Raw genomic sequence first — 18,092 nt, forward strand, 5'->3', positions numbered from 1 at the left:
AGGAATTGTTCCTCAGCTCCAGCTAAACCTCCCCTGGTGCAGCTTGAGGCCGTTTCCTCTTGTCCCATCCCTTGTTCCTTGGGCGCAGAGACCAGCCCCCTCCTGGCTCCATCCTCCTGTCAGGCAGTTGCAGAGAGCAAGAAGGTCCCCCCTGAGCCTTCTCTTCTCCAGACTAAACCCCCCAGGTCCCTCGGCCGTTCCTCATCACACTTGTGCTCCAGGCCCTGCACCAGCTCCGGTGCCCTTCTCTGGCCCCGCTCCAGCACCTCAATGTCTCTCTTGCAGTGAGGGGCCCAGAACTGACACAGGATTCGAGGTGCAGCCTCACCAGTGCCCAGCACAGGGGGACAATCCTTGCCCTGGCCCTGCTGCCACACTGGTGCTGATCCAGGCCAGGATGCTGGTGGCTTCTTGTCTGCCTGGGCACAAGCTGCTTATGTTCAGCTCCGCCAATCAACACCTCCTAATCTTTTCCCATGAGCAGCTTTCCAGCCGCCTCTTCTATGAGGTTCAACAAGGCAAAGTGCTGGGTCCTGCACTTGGATGAAAACAACCCCATGCAAGGCTCCAGGTTTTGTGAAGAGTGGCTGGAAAGCTGCTCATGGAAAAGGACCTGGGGGTGCTGATATACTATCTGACAGGAGGATGGAGCCAGGAGGGTGCTGGTCTCTGCTCCCAAGGAACAAGGGATGGGACAAGAGGAAACGGCCTCAAGCTGCACCAGGGCAGGTTTAGATGGAGCTGAGGAACAATTCCTTCCCCAAAGGGTGCTCAGGCATTGGAACAGGCTGCCCAGGGCAGGGCTGGAGTCACCGGCCCTGCAAGTGTTCACACCCCGTGTAGCCGAGGCCCTCGGTGCCATGGGTTAGTGGTGGCCTTGGCAGTGCTGGGGAAGGGTTGGACTGGATGAGCTTAAAGGTCTTTTCCACCCTGGCTGGTTCTGTGGCTCTATGTGTCTCAGAAGGGAAAGCCCTGAGGAGCAGAGAGCTGCTGACACCAGCTCTGCCAGGCCATGTGTTCTGTTGGCTGCTATGGGACCATCACAACACTCGAGGTGCCTGTGGGACCTCTGGGGCTCTCCTTCCCTTCCCAGTCTTGGCCCTTCTCTGCTTTGCATCCCCAGGGCTAGATCAGCTGCCTGCAGGGGTGTTGCAGCTTTCTCCTGTCGATGCCATTACTTGAGGTCTGCTACGGAGCTAATCTTATACCTTCACACCCAGGTAAACCACAGCAGTGGCTGGTCTGATAAGGGAGTTTAAGCAGCACAGGCTCTGTTCCCACTGCAGTTACTCAGTTACTCAGGTGACACCTTCTCAGTGCAGATGTAGCCGCAATTAGGATTTGGCCTGTCCTTCCCAAAAATGTGCATCAGGATAATGGAGTTTGGGCAGAGTTTGGGACTGTGAAATACTTGTGTAGAGAACAGCAGGGTTTGTATCTGACCCTGCAAACACTCATGCATGTGATGTTACCCCACAGAGAGCTCCAGGTTTCCCACAGGAAAAGCAGCAGAGACCCTGCACACCCCCATGGGATGGTTGGAGCAGCAGAGCTGCTCTTCCCCGGTGCCTCCATAAGCTCTCCCTGTGATCCTGCTGCAGTTTATTAGTCGGAGGCACTGGGGTGCATCAACTGCTGACTTAGGTGAGCTCCAACCCTCAGTCGGCTGCTCCGGGAGGATGAGGCAGATGTGGGCACATCCACGCTTGGCACCAGATCAAAGGCAGGTGCTGACACTGGTTGTGGCTGCTGCCTCCACGCCTGTCCTTGCCTGCAGCAGTCAATGTACAGCCTTCTGCCGCATGGGAACTCAGCTCTCGGGAGCAAAGGCAATGCTCTAGTGAGCTGCTTTGAGGAGGGATGATGCAGCCCTGGAGTTGGAGAACAGTGATGGCACGCACCAGCAGAGATGTGGTCCCACATCTCCTAGGGGCTGTGCAAAGGATGAGAGCCCTTGTGACAAGGCACAGAGCCACAGAGGCGGGTGGAGGTGGCCCCTTCTCCTCCCTGCCTAGGTGTGGTGTGCCATGTACCTGTCCCAATGGCTGATCAGGGCAAGGCTGAGCTAATGAAGCTGTCTCCCATTAGTGCATTTCCACCCAGCCCACTTCCTTCCCAGTAGAGACCATCGTTTGACACACTCTCTGTTCTTGCTCTGCCTGTGGATCACATGGAGCAATGAGCAGCTTTGCCAGGATCATCCTGGAAGGCTGCAGCAGTTCATAGAATCATAGAATCCCAGACTGGTTTGGGTTGGAAAGGACCTTAAAGCTCATCCAGTTCCAACCCCCTGCCACGGGCAGGGACACCTTCCACTAGAGCAGGTTGCTCCAAGCCCCTGTGTCCAACCTGGCCTTGAACACTGCCAGGGATGGGGCAGCCACAGCTTCTCTGGGCACCCTGTGCCAGCGCCTCAGCACCCTCACAGGGAAGAACTTCTGCATAATATCTAACCTGAATCTCCCCTGTTTCAGTTTGAACCCCTTGTGCTACCTCTACAGTCCCTGATGAAGAGTCCCTCTCCAGCATCCTTGTGAGATTCTCGTAAATCAAACAGCCCCAAGTCTTTCTCCTCAGGGCTGCTCCATCCATTTTCCTTCCGGCCTGTATTTGGATTGCCCCAGCCCAGCATCTTGCTCTTGGCCTTGTTGAACTCCATGAGGTTTGCACAGTCCCACCTCTCCAGCCTTTCCAGGCCTCTCTGGACCCCATCCCTTCCCTCCAGTGTTTCGACCACACCACACAGCTTGGAGTCAGCCACAAACTTGCTGAGGGTGCTCAATCCCACTATGTTCCCACTATCCATGTCACCAACACAGATGTTAAACAGCACTGGTCCCAGTACCAGCCGCTGAGGAACACCACTTGTACCATGGCCCCATGTGCCTTGACGTAAGATCCAAGCCCCAGCCTTCGGTGCAGCACGTGGGAAGGTCTCATTCCACCAGAAAACCGGAGCAGTGGAGTGACCCCATGCCCAAGTAGACTGGCCAGGGTGGCACAGGGACAGGCAGGAGCCCCAAATCTGCATGGAGACCATGCCACTGCTCAGGTCCATGCTGCTGCTTCCCCATGCAGCGGGGAGGAGGAGGAGAGGTGATGAATTTGACCTGCAGCCCCCACCACAACCATCACCACAAGGGCTGCAGCCACTGTGCCCTCCCTGTGCGTCAGCCAGGCTGCGTGGGATCGGAGCGTGGGGCCACCCGGTCACCCTCGGGGGCACACAGAGCTGCTTTGTCCTGTGGAAACGTGGAAACAGCCTCTCTTGCAGTCAGGCACAGCGAAAAATAGAAAAATAGCTGTAAATAAGAAACACTGTAAAGACCTGGGGGGGGGGGGGGGAAGCAGGGGGAAGAGCTGGGTGAGCAAATGCTGAAAGCCACACAGTAGGAAGTAGATTGTAATCTCCCTAACGAACTGCAGTTCATCCGTGTGAGCAACTGTGAACCAGGTTTGATGCTACCAGTTCCTCTTTCCAGAGGGGACCCTTATGGGACCAGGGTGTCTGTGTGCTCTGTACAATAAAGACCCCAAAGCCACAGGTGAATGGGACTGTATTTAAACAGAGGTGTTGGAAAAACTAACCCCAACGTTGGCATGGCTGGGGTTTATTTTCCATGCAGGGAGGTTTGCCAGCAGACTTGGCTTTTATTCTGAGTTTTTTGAGGAGCAAATGAGCTGGAGGAGCCAGGCCAGGCCGGCGTTACTGAAGAGAGCTGCCACGTCCACCAGCTCCCGGTTCGGATGGGCCCTGGGAGTCTTTGCTATTGCCTTGGACCACATCCTGTACCAGGACTCCTGAAACAGGGAGTCCTGCCCGTGCAAGGGCAAAGACCTAAACGTGGCCCAGAGCATCATTATCTTCCTATACAAGCACTTAATTAATCATGTAGAGGTGTTTTTCCCCCAAGACATTACCCCTGTGCCAGCCCTGCAGCCCACAGGGGAGTTCATCATCTACAGCCAGTTCACCAGCATCTGTGTCCCTCTTGTCCAACCCCAAATCTACTGGTGGAGCTTCTTCCCATGGCTAGTGTCTCATTCCTTTTAATGGGCTCTTTTCTACAGTGGGAATCAAAACCCCACACTGCCAAGGAGGGAGGTCTGGGGTCTGCAGGGCCACAGATGTGCAGGGAAGAAAGCCTGCAGGGCAGTGGCTCCAAAAGCTTTATTGCTTGTTGGTTTCTGCTAATACCTACGTGACTCCAGTGAGTAAGAACCACCTTCGGGGAATGCACATGTTAGTTAAAGACACCCCAGCCTTTCTGTGGGGTGGTCAGAAGGTACCTCTCAACCTGCCAAGGCTTCCCGTTGCAGGGCCATGCACCCATGGGTGCAGCGGGCGATGCAGAAGGGTTGCTGGTAGAAACCAAGGGGGAACTGCAGCTCTGGGCCACATTGTCCAGACCCACTGGTGGCTTTTTCTTTTAGGCAAGGTGGAAACCAGAGTCTGGGGAGTTGAGTCCAGGTCCCACACCAGGGCAGCCCAGAGGAGATGGCTCTGCTGCCTTCTCCCCAACATGGGGCTGTTTGAGCCTCCAACATGGGGCTGTCTGAGCCTCCTGGCCCGTGGTGGCTGCAGCCCCTCCTGAAGAAAATGGGAGCATCTCTGCCTCCTGTGTAGTCACCTCTAGGCTCTGTGCTGGTCCCCACTTGTCTCCATCCAGAGATGGCCGTGTTGACTGTGTCTGCTCGGAGAGACGTGCTGTGCCCTACAGCTCCCCACTGGGCTCTGCCATCCTCCAGCCTAGTTGCTGGGCTCTGCGGCCATGGTGTCCACATCCGGAGATGGCAGCACACTGCTGTTCCCACCATTGCTCACGTTTTCCTTGCTGTTGTCCTTTGTGGGGTCGCTGCCTTTATCCTCCACTTTCTGCTTGAGTTTGAGGGAGGAATCTCTGTGGGAGAGGAGGGGTTGGTAGCCAGCGAAGCCACCTCCGCTCACATTAGTACGCTTGTCTGGGGATGGAGAGAAAGAGGATTTGTTTTACCCAGGGTCCAAACTGACCTTTCAACTAAGGAAAAGGGTTGTGGGGTCTCTCCTTGCCAGAGGTGTTGGGGTATCTCTGAAAGATGGGGCTTCTTCCAGCCCCCGGCTGCCCCCAGAGAGTGCAAGATCGGGGGGAGACTGGGCTCATGCCCCAGCATGGCTGTGCTGAGGAGGGCAAGGGTGGGTGTGATGCTCCATGTCCTACCTCCCGGCCCGATGGGGTGCATCAGTCGGTTCATCTGGACGTTCCAGTGCTTGACATTGGTGCTGGCCTGTCGCAGCTTCCGCTGGGCTGCCTGGGAGGGGATGGAGTAGATGGATGGATTAGAGGCTCCCTCTGGGATAGAGACCCAGCTCACCCTCCTCTAGGTCTTCTGCTCCCCCTCCAATCCTCCTCCCTCCACACACTCCCACTGTCAATGTTCCTCTGGGCACCAGCACTGTCTCCCTGAGTCGGGAAACACTTTGTCCTATCTCAGCCACTGATTTACCCCATGCCTGCACATGGCACAGCTCAGAAAGCCCTCGGGGCAATGCCAGCTTGGTCCCCAGAGCTGCTGAATCCTCCTCAGTGTGGAGGTGACTTGGGAAGGGCTGGGAAGTCCCCCAGAGCTCACAGCATGAAGGGATGTGGCATTGATGTGATGCTCACCATGAAGTCTTGGTCCACCCGCTGCCTGTTCAGTCTCACTTCTTCCAACTGCTTCTGCGCCTCTTCCAGACACTTGTTCTTGTTCTCCATCTCCTGCTTGAGGACTTGCTTCTCCCGCTGAGTTTTGATGATATATTCCTCTTGCTCCTCCTTCAGCTTCATCAGCTGCTTCAGCTTCTCCTCCTCCTCAGCCAGCAGCCTGTCAACAAAGAGATGAGGACGTTCCTCTATCACTTCTTCCACCAGCTTCCCCCATTCTTCCATACCGGGAAGTCCCCAGCACACCCCAGTACCCCGGGGAGCATTGCATTGCTCTGGGGAGCGTGTCCCCACGCTCAGCCCTGGGAGTGGGGCTGGTCGAGGAGGAGCAGGGATGCCACAGTCCTACCTGGCCTGCGCGTATCTCACGGACTCCTCGTCCTGCCGTGCTTTCACCTCCTGCTGCAGGGCCTCCTGGAGACGCTCCTGCATGTCCTCCAGCTCCAGGATGCGCTTGCGCTGACGCTCTGCCTCTGCCTCCTTCAGCACCATCTCTGCCTGCATGGAGGCACGAGCCTGTGGTGGGGACAGGACCCATCAGCACTGGTAGCTGCAGAGCCATCGTCGCCATCCCCAGGACCCCTTTACCCCAACATCCCCGGGTGGATGGGGACAGACACCTCCTACACCAGAAAAAGCCCATGGAGAGAGCTCCAAAGCAAAGCTGTTTCCCTGCTCACGAGACACTGCGTCATGGTTGGACTTGATGATCTTCAAGGTCTTTTCCAATGTATCTGATTCTATGAGTCTGTGATTTGGAGCCAGCGCTGGCTGCAAGGTCAGAAATGGGCTCCTTGGCCATCCCAGCACTAGTGCTCACCCCTCACCTGCCTCCCCCCCACTTTGTACATCCTGGGGCAGGTTGTCCTTATCTCCTGCTCCTCAGGTATCTCATGCATGGAGGCACTGACCCCTCTGTCCCTCATGCCAGGTCACATCAGCCCCTGGGGTCCTAAAGGTGATGGGTGGCAGCAGCACTGTTACAAGACCTGGACATGCTCCTAGAAGCTCCTCCAAACCCCCCGCGGCCATGGGAAGGGAAGGAGATGGAAGCACCCACCCCATAAGCACCGCAGCCCTGTGGCAGGACACCCTACGAGGATGCACTCGCCTGCTCAGCCTCGCGCAGCTGGATCTCCAGGGTCCTCTGCATCTCCTCGTGCTGCTGCCTCCGCCGCTGCTCCTCCTCCTGCAGGAGCATCTCCGCCTGCCGCTGGGCCTCCTTGAGCAGCTCCAGCTCCTGCAGCTTCCTCTCCTTCTCCTCCTGGAGCTGCTTGAGCCGCTGCGTCTCCTCCTCCTTGGCTGCCTTGCGCTGCTCCCGTTGCTCCCGCTGCTCCCGTCGCTTCTGCTTCAGGTCTTTGTGCAGGGACTTCTTGCCCTCAGCCTGCAGCCGGATGGCCGTCTGGATGGCTGGGGAGGGAAGGGGATGATCAGTGGGGACATGGAGGGGGGCATGGGGAAGCTGGGGGGGGAGCACAGGGGGGACATGGACCTAGTGTCCACTCCTGGCGCTGCCGGGTGTCGGAGGCGCTCATCTCATAGGTGCGGGACGGGGTCTTCACACAGAACATGCACCTCTTCCCATCCCGGTCAGGCAGCACCTGCAGGGACAGCACACAGGATGGTGTTACCCCCCTGCACCCCACCTTATCCCCACTTTCTTCAGCCACAGGACTGGCTCTCCCATGCTCATGGATGGGAGATTGTGTGTTCTTGGGTTCCCATTCCTGTCCTCCTGTACCTCCACGCAGCAGTGCTTGTCCAATGTGATGCTCCCCTTCTTCTCCTTCCGTTCCTCACTCATGTAGTAGGACAGGACACAGGGCTTCAGCGTGAACCAGCGCTCCGACCAGTTCCTCCTCAGCTGGCCCTTCTTCCAGAGGTAGCCCTGCTCCCAAGAGACACGGGCATCAAAACCAGGGTGGGAGCAGGACAGGGTTTGTACCGCAGGACATGGGGGCTCCTTGCCTGTTTGAGCACATCCTCGATGACCTCCTGGTACACCTCCTCCACGGCCATGCTGACGGCCTCCTGCTCGATGCCACGCAGGAACCGCCCCGAGTTCACCATGTCCAGGAACTGCCAGACCGTGAGCCCGCCCTGCCCCTGCGGCTCCTGGGACAGGTAGTCATCCAGCTCGCAGGAGCTCAGCTCCACGTTCATGGCTGCACAGATCTTCTTCAGCAGGTACTCCACCTGTGGGGATGGGGAACTCAGCAACAGGGAGAAGTGAGAGTTGTTCTACCTCACCGAATCTCTCTGGAGAGCCCAAGACCACATCTCTCTCCAGCCTGGAGATGCAGGAGCCTTATCCCAGAGCCATCACCCCTTGTGATGGTTGATGGTCATGGCCAAGGTGTTCCAGGCAGGTTGACATTTTTCAAGGCCAGGTTGGACAGAGCCTTGGGTGACATGGTCTAGTGTGAGGTGTCCCTGCCCATGGCAGGGGGTTGGAACTAGATGATCTTAAGGTCCTTCCAACCCAAACCAGTCTGTGATTGGGTTAGAGCTTAACCACTGCTGGGAGGTTCTTCCTTTTAACCACGAGACTGAAACGGTTTTGGCTTGTTTGGCTGCAGAAGTCAAATGCCTGAGGGAGAACAGACCAACACTGCTGTCCCCCCAACCCAGCATGCAAGGCTGGTGTCCCAGGCCACAGTCATGACCTCAGCACCACTGGTTTCCAGCTGAAGTCCTAAGAACACTGGGGGAAGGGGAGAACCCTACGGAGGAGATGAGCATCACTTCGAAACTGTAAATAAGCTGCTTTAAAAAAGAGCTGAAGTGGTTGACACAATGTTGGGAAGACTTAGTTCAGTTCAAGTTCAAGGATGCTGGAGAGGGACTCTGTCAGGGCCTGTAGGGAAAGGACAAGAGGGAATGGCTTAAACCTGATGGAGAGGAGATTGAGATGAGCTCTGAGGCAGAAGCTCTTCCCTGTGAGGGTGCTGAGGCGCTGGCACAGGGTGCCCAGAGAAGCTGTGGCTGCCCCATCCCTGGCAGTGTTCAAGGCCAGGTTGGACACAGGGGCTTGGAGCAACCTGCTCTAGTGGAAGGTGTCCCTGCCCATGGCAGGGGGTTGGAACTGGATGAGCTTTAAGGTCCTTTCTAACCCAAACCATTATATGGTTCTGTGATTCTACGACATGTTTTGCTGCCAGCTCTTCTCTACCCACCATCAAGGGCCCAAGGAGGGTGGTGACTCCAGAGAGCCAAGCAGAATGGTGGAACGCAGCAGAGTCCATCACCCCGCTGGTTTTTTTCCATCATCCAACCGGGAGAAGGGCAAGAATTTAATATAATTTCTGTTTTTCCTCTTTTTATTTCAAGCTCAGCCCCGTAAGCAGAAAGATGATTCAGTCTGTCATGGGCTGGGAACAGGAAGCACCTCTCCCGGGGGCAGGAAGTGCGGTCGCCCTCCCTCAGCCATGCAGCGCTGCTGCTCTTGTCTCCTTTTTCCCTTTTCTTTGGCTTTGCTGCTGAGCTCAGTTGGTTCATGGTGTAGAAGCCGATGGCAGCTGCTTGCCCAGTCAGCTCCTCCTGGTGAGGCTACTCTTGGCTGCTGAGCTTGTGCCTCCTCCCCAGACCTGCCCACCTTCTCATGGGGGTTTGAGCTGACTTCCTCCTCCTCCAAATGCCGGGTGGGATTTGGAGATTTGGGTGGGATTTGGAGGTTACTGCCAGATACTTTGCTGCTCCTGGGTACCTCACTCTTAACCCTCTGGATGCTGGACAGGGTTTGAGTGCCTCATGGCAGGGAGAGGGACAACCAGGTCTGCTCTGCCCCTGCCTTCGCGGTGGCACAGGCTGTAAAACCCCATCCAGCCTGACAGCAATGTCATGGAGCAACCACCCACTGCACCAGATTTGAAGGGTTTCTCATCATCTTCTCTTTCTCCCCATGAAAATCAGGAGTCCTCCTCCAGCACCATGTTAAGCTGAGCCCTTGGGTAGGATGTAAGGGCTTTAAGCAAGGGACCAGCCCCAGGAGGAGCTGAGCTGTGGATGCTCCTTGGTTGGGGCTCTGAGACCTGGTACATTAACTTCACAGCAGGCAAAAGAGCTTGTTGTTGTAGGCTTGGATGATGGAAGAACAATGTGGACCAGCCCACACCTCATCCTCCAAGACATTTGTATGTGAGAGGCTTCAGCATTTTGGAGGTGTCATCCCGGCTGCTCCCAAGTGAATCCTGGGCAATGGGGGTGTCCATGGGCATAGCTGGGGGTGCACAGGGCAGACACCCCGCCTTGTCCCACCCCTGCCCTGCTTGCTCTCACCCTGGAGCACCACATCTTGCAGGATGTGGTGGGACATGCCAGGAAGCGATAGCGGGATGTGTCTGTGCTCTGCCAGCACACACAGCCCGGGGAGGCTGGGGATGGGGAGGGGGAAGAGGAAGGTCCTACCTCATCTGGCACCATAATGAGAGGGTATTTATCTTCAGACAGAAAGTTGAAGAGACACCAGAGCTTGAAGGCATCTTGGTGGGACACGACACTATTCCCGTTCCGGTCAGGCTTGTAATTCTTCTTTGCTGTCAAGGTCCAGCAGAGCTCATCAAAGTTCTCTTTGACAAAAGCACCTTCCACCACCTGCAGGCAGGAGTTGGGGTGAGCTGGTGCTGCAGGGCTGGGGAGGGGGGTTCTGGGGAGGAGATGGTGGAGGGAAGAAACCCTCACACCTGAAATCTCCTCTAGACCCACAACTAGGGTGTAAGTGGGCACTGCCCCATGCTGCCAGAGTACACATCCCTAGCACAGCTCCCTTACACGGGTAAGCAAGGTGTCCTGGCTGATAGAGAAGATGCTACAGGACTGCTGCAGCATGGCCCAGCTTTGGAGCACCAGCAGGAATCCCGTGGTGAAGCACATACAGCACTGAGGAGTGCTGTCCCAAGCCCACCTCCCCAGTGCCTCCATGGCTTTGGGGCATTCTCATTATCCCGTTTGACTGTAAAGAGGAACTGGGATTCAGCAAAGGGAAATGGTGGCCCATGGGCAGGCAGCAGTGCAGGCAGGAATGACACCTCCATCAACCTCATCCCCACTGCCTGCTCATGAGCTTCTGAAACCACTTGTGTGGCATCACACAGCAACTTTGGTGTGGCATGGGTGAACTGTGATGGGGACCAATGGAGCCTGGCTGCATCCGGCTGCTCCATCCCAGTGCGCTGCCAACACGAGGGCAAACCACAGCCTGCAGCAGGGCTGGAGAAATACCTTTGGGTGGCAGCAAGCTGAAAGCCCCCTCTTACAAGGAAAACCCACTTCCCCTTCTCATGCTGCCTCTGGGATTTAATTAGCCATGGCAAAACCAGAAGAAGAGGCTTTAAAGCTCATCTCCCAAAGACCTACATGGGGAACTGGAAGGATTTTGGCTGGTCTGTGACAGGGAGATGGGGCTGGGCTGACCTTGGGCAGCTGTTTTCCCTGGGCAGAAGGAGCTGGGGAAGGCTTTGCCCTCATCCACTGCAGACCAGATCCCTGCAGCTGAGATCAGTGTCCCTGGACCAGGCTGGGCAGCTCCTGAGCAGCTCAGGGCAAGATGGGGACCAGCACAGGGATCAGCACAGGGACCAGCATAGGGACCAGCATGGCTCAGCCTGGGGAAGCAGCAGGGAGGGAAGGGTTACTGCACCCAGCTCCAGCCCCCTCTTCTTTCTAGCACGCAGTGGAAGAAAGCTGTCAGTCATTTTTCCTCTCCACCCAGGCACAAAGTCTCTCCTTCACCAAACAAAGGTGCCTTTGAGCCACGCAGAAAGAAGGGAGAAAGCCCCTGCCCACCCCAACCTCTGCTCCTGCCCCAGCACCTCGTCCCCTTTTCCTCCCATTTGTCCAATGAGGTCACACCTCAGATTTGAACAGGGGTGGAGAGGGAAAAGGGGTTGATTTCTCTCTCTGAGCCCTATAGGAAGTGTGGGCAGAGATGCACCTCCATACAGAACCTTGATGGAAACATCTGACTTCATCCTTGCCAAGGAGACGTTGAGTATGAAACATTTCTCACTCGTTTTGGCATTCACCTGTGTGCTCCCAACTCTCTGTATCCCTTTTCCAGCCATCAAGACATGGGATCTCCAGGAGCAGAGGGGAGAGGAGCCATGGGAGCAGACCTGGCGCCACCCAGCAGGTCATGGGGGGTTGGCCAAGGGGCTCACCTTATCCAGGATGTACTTGTTGAGGTAGGGCATGTAACCCTGGCTGGACACCGGCCCGTCGTCATCGTCACGGAAATGCTCTTCCAGCGCCACGGGGTCGTGGGGGATGCACAGCACCGTGTACAGGTTGTGAGACAGCACCTGCCCAAGCAATAGGCATGGGGAGAGGTGAACAACCGCGGCACATCCCCACGGTGCCACCAAACCACCCGGGGACCGTGGTTTGGGTTTGGCAGGGAGACAGCTTTACATTCCCCAGTGTAAACCTCAGAGAATCAGTTAGGAACAGGCAAAAATTGAGGATTTTTCCACATTTGTTTCTTGGCACATGGGGAAGTTTGTGGGTTTTTTCTGAAAAGGGCTGTTTCAAACGTCACAGAGCAAACAGGACATGCTTTGATCTAGAAAAGATGATAAGCCACCCTGAGCCAAGCTGTTCCACAGCTGCCCTTTCTGATTTCTCAACAACATAACCAGTGACAGCAGCCAGCCTGGCCCCGGCTGTTGTGTGTCAATGGGGCACAGAAAGACACAAAGATGAATCCCAGAATCCCAGAGTGGTTTGGGCTGAAGGAACCTTAAAGCTCATCCACTTCCAACCCCCTGCCACGGGCAGGGACACCTTCCACTAGAGCAGGTTGCTCCAAGCCCCTGTGTCCAACCTGGCCTTGAACACTGCCAGGGATGGGGCAGCCACAGCTTCTCTCCCAAGACAAAGCATGTTTTGAAGCTCCCAGATTTTCCACGTGCTCGAAAGCCCACGTTGTTGCCAGGCCAGCAGCCAGCGTGCACAGCCAGGCTGCCCAAGAGCACCACCAGCATCTCCAGCTCATGATACCAGGCAGGCGGTTGTCTCCTTGTCTTTACCTCACAGCAAGCAGGAGATGGTAAATGAGCATCCCAATGAGGGTTGGCAGAGATGGCTTGTAGGATCTGCAGGTGCAGCTTACCAAGGGTTCAAGACGAGGCCCCCAGTGCCATGGGTTAGTGGTGGCCTTGGCAGTGCTGGGGAATGGTTGGACTTGATGAGCTTAAAGCTCTTTTCCAAGCTGGTTGATTCCACGGTTCTAAGAGAGGGGCTGGGAGATGGTGCGCAGCATCCCTGCTCCTCCTGAGCTGGAAGTTTCCTCGCTGCAGAAGAGGAGGCGCCGGAGGCCACGTGCTGCTGCAGCTGGAAACGGTTCTTGTTCAACCAGATTTTCTCTCTGTTCTTCACCCTCTGGACTGATGCTGTCAGCAGGACTCCACCCTCATCTCAAACACTGAGCGGGCTGTAGCCCTGAGCGCTGCTGCTGCTATTGCTGAGCCTTTTAGGGTTCGGTGCAGCCCCAGGGTCTATGCAGGGGTGGAAAGCACTGGGCATCCTCCAGGACAGTGAACAAATCCATCAGGATGGATCGAAGGGTTGGGAATTGCATCCTGTTCTGCGTTTTCAACGTGGGGCCTCATCCCTATCACTCACACCTCCTCCCACAGCACCCCAAAAAGCTCTGGGAGGTGCCGCATGTGTCCTTGGGTCACAGCCAGCACCCCGAGCCCCTCCATGCATCCCAACATGCTGCAAACTTCACCCTCTCTGCTCCATCACCTACAGAATGAAAGTGGGGCGGGGAGGAAAGCCCCAGCCAGGCTGATGGTGGGGTGTGCGGGGCCGGGGCTGCCCCAACCCCACATACAGAGGAGAGGTGGGAAACCACCCTCCCAGGCTCTGAAATGCGGGATAGGAGGGGAAAATAACGGCAGGGAGAAGGGAAGGGATGCTCTGAGAGCAGTTTGCCGGCACAACCTTTCCCCTGTGGCATGCGGGGGGTGGGCAGAGTTCTGCCTGACACTCCAGAGCATCCCTGATCCCTCTGACCACCAACCCCAATGCTGTTCTCCACCCTCTCCTCTGCTCTCGTACTCGCCATCACGCTCCATTCCCATCCCTCTGCAGCCAGCCAGAGCCAGCGGTGAAATGTTTGACACAGATGGAGAATGGCAGCTCCTCTTCTTCACCCCCATGGAAGGTGCTGGGGGTGATGCTGGGGCTGAGGGTGACATTTCAGGCTGGAACCTGGCTCCCTGTGCTAAACACCAACACCCGGCAGGCAGAAGCAGGGGGGATCGGAGCTCCTGCACCACGCAGGGACTGTGGCTGCTGCCTCAGTTTCCCCATGTGCAAACGGATCAGCCCTGCAGGGAAAACCAAAGCTTCCCCAGAGCTGGGGGTGCAGGGAGCCCTGACCCAGGGGACCCCCAGCACCAGGAGCCTTTGTCAGCAGCGAGGGTCCCTGGTGCTGCCTGTTTGCTGCAGTGAGGAGGGCACAAGTGGGGATGCTGCCTCACCACCCCATCAACTCAAGCTCAGCGCTGGGACCATCAGCTCCTGACCTTGGGAAATGCTTTTCCCCTTGCCTGAATGGATGAGCTGCTCTCAGACCTGTTACTAGCCAAGCTGGGACCCACTGGCCTGTGCCAAGAGCCGTTTGTGCTCCCCCACAGGCAGCCCTTCATTTAAACCACTCGCCTGACCCGCTGTCTCTTCCTCTCCTCTCCCAAGGGCTTTGCCTCAGAAGACCAAGCTCCTGGATGGAGCAAACCCCTCCTAATCCTCCACAACAGGGACAGGAGCAGAACAGAGATGCTGAAAAGCACCAGGACAGTGTTCAGGCTGCCCCGAAGGACTCAGTGGGAGCAGCATCCCGCATCCTACATCCCAGCCAGCATCCCTGGAGACCGGGAGTAGCTCCACCAGCTTGGCCAGGGAGGATGTGAAGGCACAGAGAGGATAAGCTCCTATCCAAGAGCAGGGCTGGTGCGTGCCCGCGCTGGGAACAGAGCTGCCTGACACTGCTTGCTGCGTAGCACTCAACCACAACTGTCCTTCCTTCCTGTGCAGACACACACCTACACTCACACTCACATATGCACACGGTTCCTCGCATGGGAGTGTCCAGGCAAAGAACTCATCTGCTGAACCCACGGCTTTGAAATGGTAATAAATTGACTTCTACTGGAGAGAGGTTGGAGTTGTTCAGTGCCCGGCTCCATTTGCTGCTCCTCCACCACCAAATCAAACCCTAGGGCTGGGTTTGTTTCTGGAGGTGCAAATGCTGTGAACACCAGCACTTCTCCCACCCTTCTTCAAGACCCTTCTTGCAGCAACACGCCTGGGTGAGGGAGCAGAGCACAGCCTGGAAGGAGTTTGGAGGGGACACGGCCACCGTGGCTTTGACAAACCTGTGAGACCCTGGATTTCTTCTGCATGGAATGAACAGAAACCCAAGTGCGTAGGCTTCTGTAGGCTTGTGTAGGCTGGGGCAAACCCAAGCCAACATTTGGCAGTAACAGGGGATGGAAAGGAGCTCTCCCCGGCCTCAAAGGGGGGTGGAAAGTTATCCAGAGTTGATCTTTGTCATAGAATCATAGAGTCATAGAACCATAGAATCAATTGGATTGGAAAAGACCTTTAAGCTCATCAAGTCCAACCGTTCCCAGCACTGCCAAGGCCACCACTAACCCATGGCACTGAGGCCTCGGCTACACGGGGTGTGAACACTTGCAGGGACGGTGACTCCAGCACTGCCCTGGGCAGCCTGTTCCAATGCCTGAGCACCCTTTGGGGAAGGAATTGTTCCTCATTTCCAGCTTAAACCTCCCCTGGCACCATCCTGTGCCATTGCTGAAGATGGGTGGAAAACCAGTGAGGGGTGAATCTCCTTTCCCCTCTAAAACATCACCCTGGGCAAAGCCACTGTGGAGACACCATCCCCAGACCCCCAGAGCCCCTATGTGAGGGTCTGCAGCTCCCGTCCCGCCTGCCCAAGCTCCCTGAGAAACTGCTGTTCAAATTCGGGTCTCTGCGGCCTCAGCGCTGTTGCTGGTGATAAAGATCTGCAGCACAGATGAGTGCTGCACATGTTCAGGGCCAGCAGTGCTCCTGGGCCGGGCTCAGGACCCAAAGCCCGAGTGCAGGGGATGCTGTGAGGGGAGCACAAAAGCCCTTCTCCGGGATTAGTGAGGGGAATTAGGCTCTGGCCTGCTTTGGGATTTTCCCTAATTCCTTCAGCTATTTCTCCAGCTTTAAGTAGGTGACTGTGGCTCGCATGGGCACATGGTTCTGGGGAGCAGCCGAAGGCTCTCAGCTGCAAAGCAGGAGGAACCCAGCTCCTACTGCTTCTCCTCCAACTCATTTTTGGGCAAAACATGCTCTGCCCGCCAAGCCCAGCACCTTCCCTACAGTCTGTCCCGGGGGAAGCCCTATAAAGCACAGGGAACAGAAGAAAAGAGGTTTCTTTGAACATTTCATAACTCCTCTCGCAGACAGGCAGCGGCTGCCAAGTCCTGACGCAACAGCTCCCCGTGTTTTGCATGTTTCTAGCTCAGGTTTTTCCTCTGCATCGCAGCCCCAGCCAGCATTTCCAACCCCAGCACCAGCCCAAGAACCACACCGGGACATTTACGCAGCAGCAAATAAAAAGGAGTCCCATCATTTGCGAAGGGAAAAAGAACCTAAAAATTAATAACCATCATCGCAGCCAAGGGGCAACCTGACGGAGTCAACCATAGGCTGTTCTGGAGGCAGACAAAAAGGTTTTTAAAGCCCTGACGGTTTTAAGAAGGGCTGAATGCAGAAGTGCTCTGAGGAGGTGGGGGACAGGGGAAAGCAGAGATTTCTTCAAAGCTCTGTGTTACTTCTGGCCAGACCACTGAGGAGGTTCAGTTTAAAACCAGGCTGCCCCTACCTCCCGACCCGCTGGCTGAACAGGAAGCAGAAACACGGGTGCTCCAGCAAGCAAGAAAATGTAAACCCAATTTGGGCTCTTAGTTGGCCATAAAAAGCGTAAGAAACTGGAGACAACTGAAAACAACTAAAACTGACTAAAAATTAGACTTCTCATTTTCATCTAGAAAACACATTTGAGCATTAACACCAGCACCGCCCCCCCCCCCCCCCCCGCCCGCTTTTTTTTTAAGGAAGACAAGGCAGAGCAGCAAACCTCACCAAACCCAGCGTGGAGCTAACAGCAAGGGTTTATCAATCTTAATATTTAACAATCCCTCCATGGAAACCCAGGGGCGATGCAAAGCATCCCTGGACCTGCTCTGCCCCTCGCAGTCCACCCGCCAGGGCTCTCCGAGTCCCACCAGGAGCTCACCTTGAGCTGGGATTTGGAGACCTTGCCGCTCTTCTCCACGTCCAGGGCGGTGAAGGCGTACCAGATGGACTTGAGGAGCTCCGCTCGCAGGTCCATGGCTACGGGCAGCGATGGCAGGGGCGGCTCTGCCGAGACCGAGGATCCGGTTCCAGGAAACCGCCTGCCCCGACAGCCCCGGGCGCTGGGGGACGCGCGCAGCAGCAGCGCCATCTGCTTGGGTGCACCCCGGAGGAGCCCACGGGCCCCATCGCAGCCCCACAGCCCCCTGGGCTGCAGGTCTTTGCCCCAGCCCCCCCATGCGCATGGAAGCACAGTCCGGGGCTCAGGGAACACAACCATCACAGGGATTCGGAACCCTTCACTAGCTCAGACCTGGAGAGCAAAAGCTTTCTTAGCATTCATGTTCTGCAGAGAGGAATCCCCGCCCTGGCTCAAACAGCAGCTTCCTCTTCTGGGATTTAAATGAAGAGCTTCCCCTCGCAGCAGGAGCACGGAGCCTTTTGGGAAGGTTCCAGCTCTGCTTGTTTTGGGATCAGTTGCACCAAGGAAGGAGGGTGGAGATCAACCCCGCTGCAGCCTTCCCGGGTTATGCCTGTTCCTCACCTGCAGAACCTCTCTCTCTGCAAACACCTTGGGTACATCCATAATAATAAAGCACCTGATTGCTTTATCCCACATTGGGATGAGGGTTATGGCTGGACTTGATCTTAAAGGACTCTTTCAAACCTAAACGATTTTCCAGTGCTTTGTCCACAGGCTGCCCCGGGCAGAGGTAGCTACTCAGTGCAGGGGCTGAGGATCCTCCCACTGGGATGAGGAGCCAGCCCATGTCTCTCCCCTCAGCTCTGAGGGCTGCAGGATACCTTCACAGACACTTTCTTGTATCGACACAATTCCCTCAATCTAGGTTTGCAGGAGCCCCTGGAAGAGCCAATGCCTGATCTGAGATGAGATTCAAGAGACAGCTCTCAGCCCCTCTAAGACACACTCTGGGGGCTGAGAGGCTGCAACATCTCATGCTCATTGCCCTCCTCAGCAGCTTTGGCAGGACACTGTTGGCCAATTCAAAACCAGATGATCTTGAAGGTCCCTTCCAACCCAAACCATTC

General features: G+C 56.2%; 1 protein-coding gene across 1 annotated transcript; it reads right to left on the reverse strand.

The window, feature by feature from the left end:
- Window positions 1–3,540: 3,540 nt before the first annotated feature.
- Window positions 3,541–17,128, reverse strand: DEF6 (DEF6 guanine nucleotide exchange factor). The gene is made up of 11 exons (XM_030473113.1): window positions 16,984–17,128; window positions 11,843–11,983; window positions 10,092–10,277; window positions 7,653–7,880; window positions 7,426–7,572; window positions 7,177–7,285; window positions 6,796–7,094; window positions 6,034–6,200; window positions 5,646–5,844; window positions 5,199–5,289; window positions 3,541–4,962 (listed from the first exon to the last, which is right to left on the reverse strand). Exons 1-11 carry the CDS (start codon window positions 17,077–17,079, stop codon window positions 4,751–4,753), a joined length of 1,875 nt encoding a protein of 624 aa, XP_030328973.1. The 5' UTR covers window positions 17,080–17,128; the 3' UTR covers window positions 3,541–4,750.
- Between the last annotated feature and the right edge of the window lie 964 nt (window positions 17,129–18,092).

The sequence above is a fragment of the Strigops habroptila genome, chromosome 18 (assembly GCF_004027225.2).
Source record: "Strigops habroptila isolate Jane chromosome 18, bStrHab1.2.pri, whole genome shotgun sequence".
In the NCBI taxonomy this organism is placed as follows: Eukaryota; Metazoa; Chordata; class Aves; order Psittaciformes; family Psittacidae; genus Strigops; species Strigops habroptila.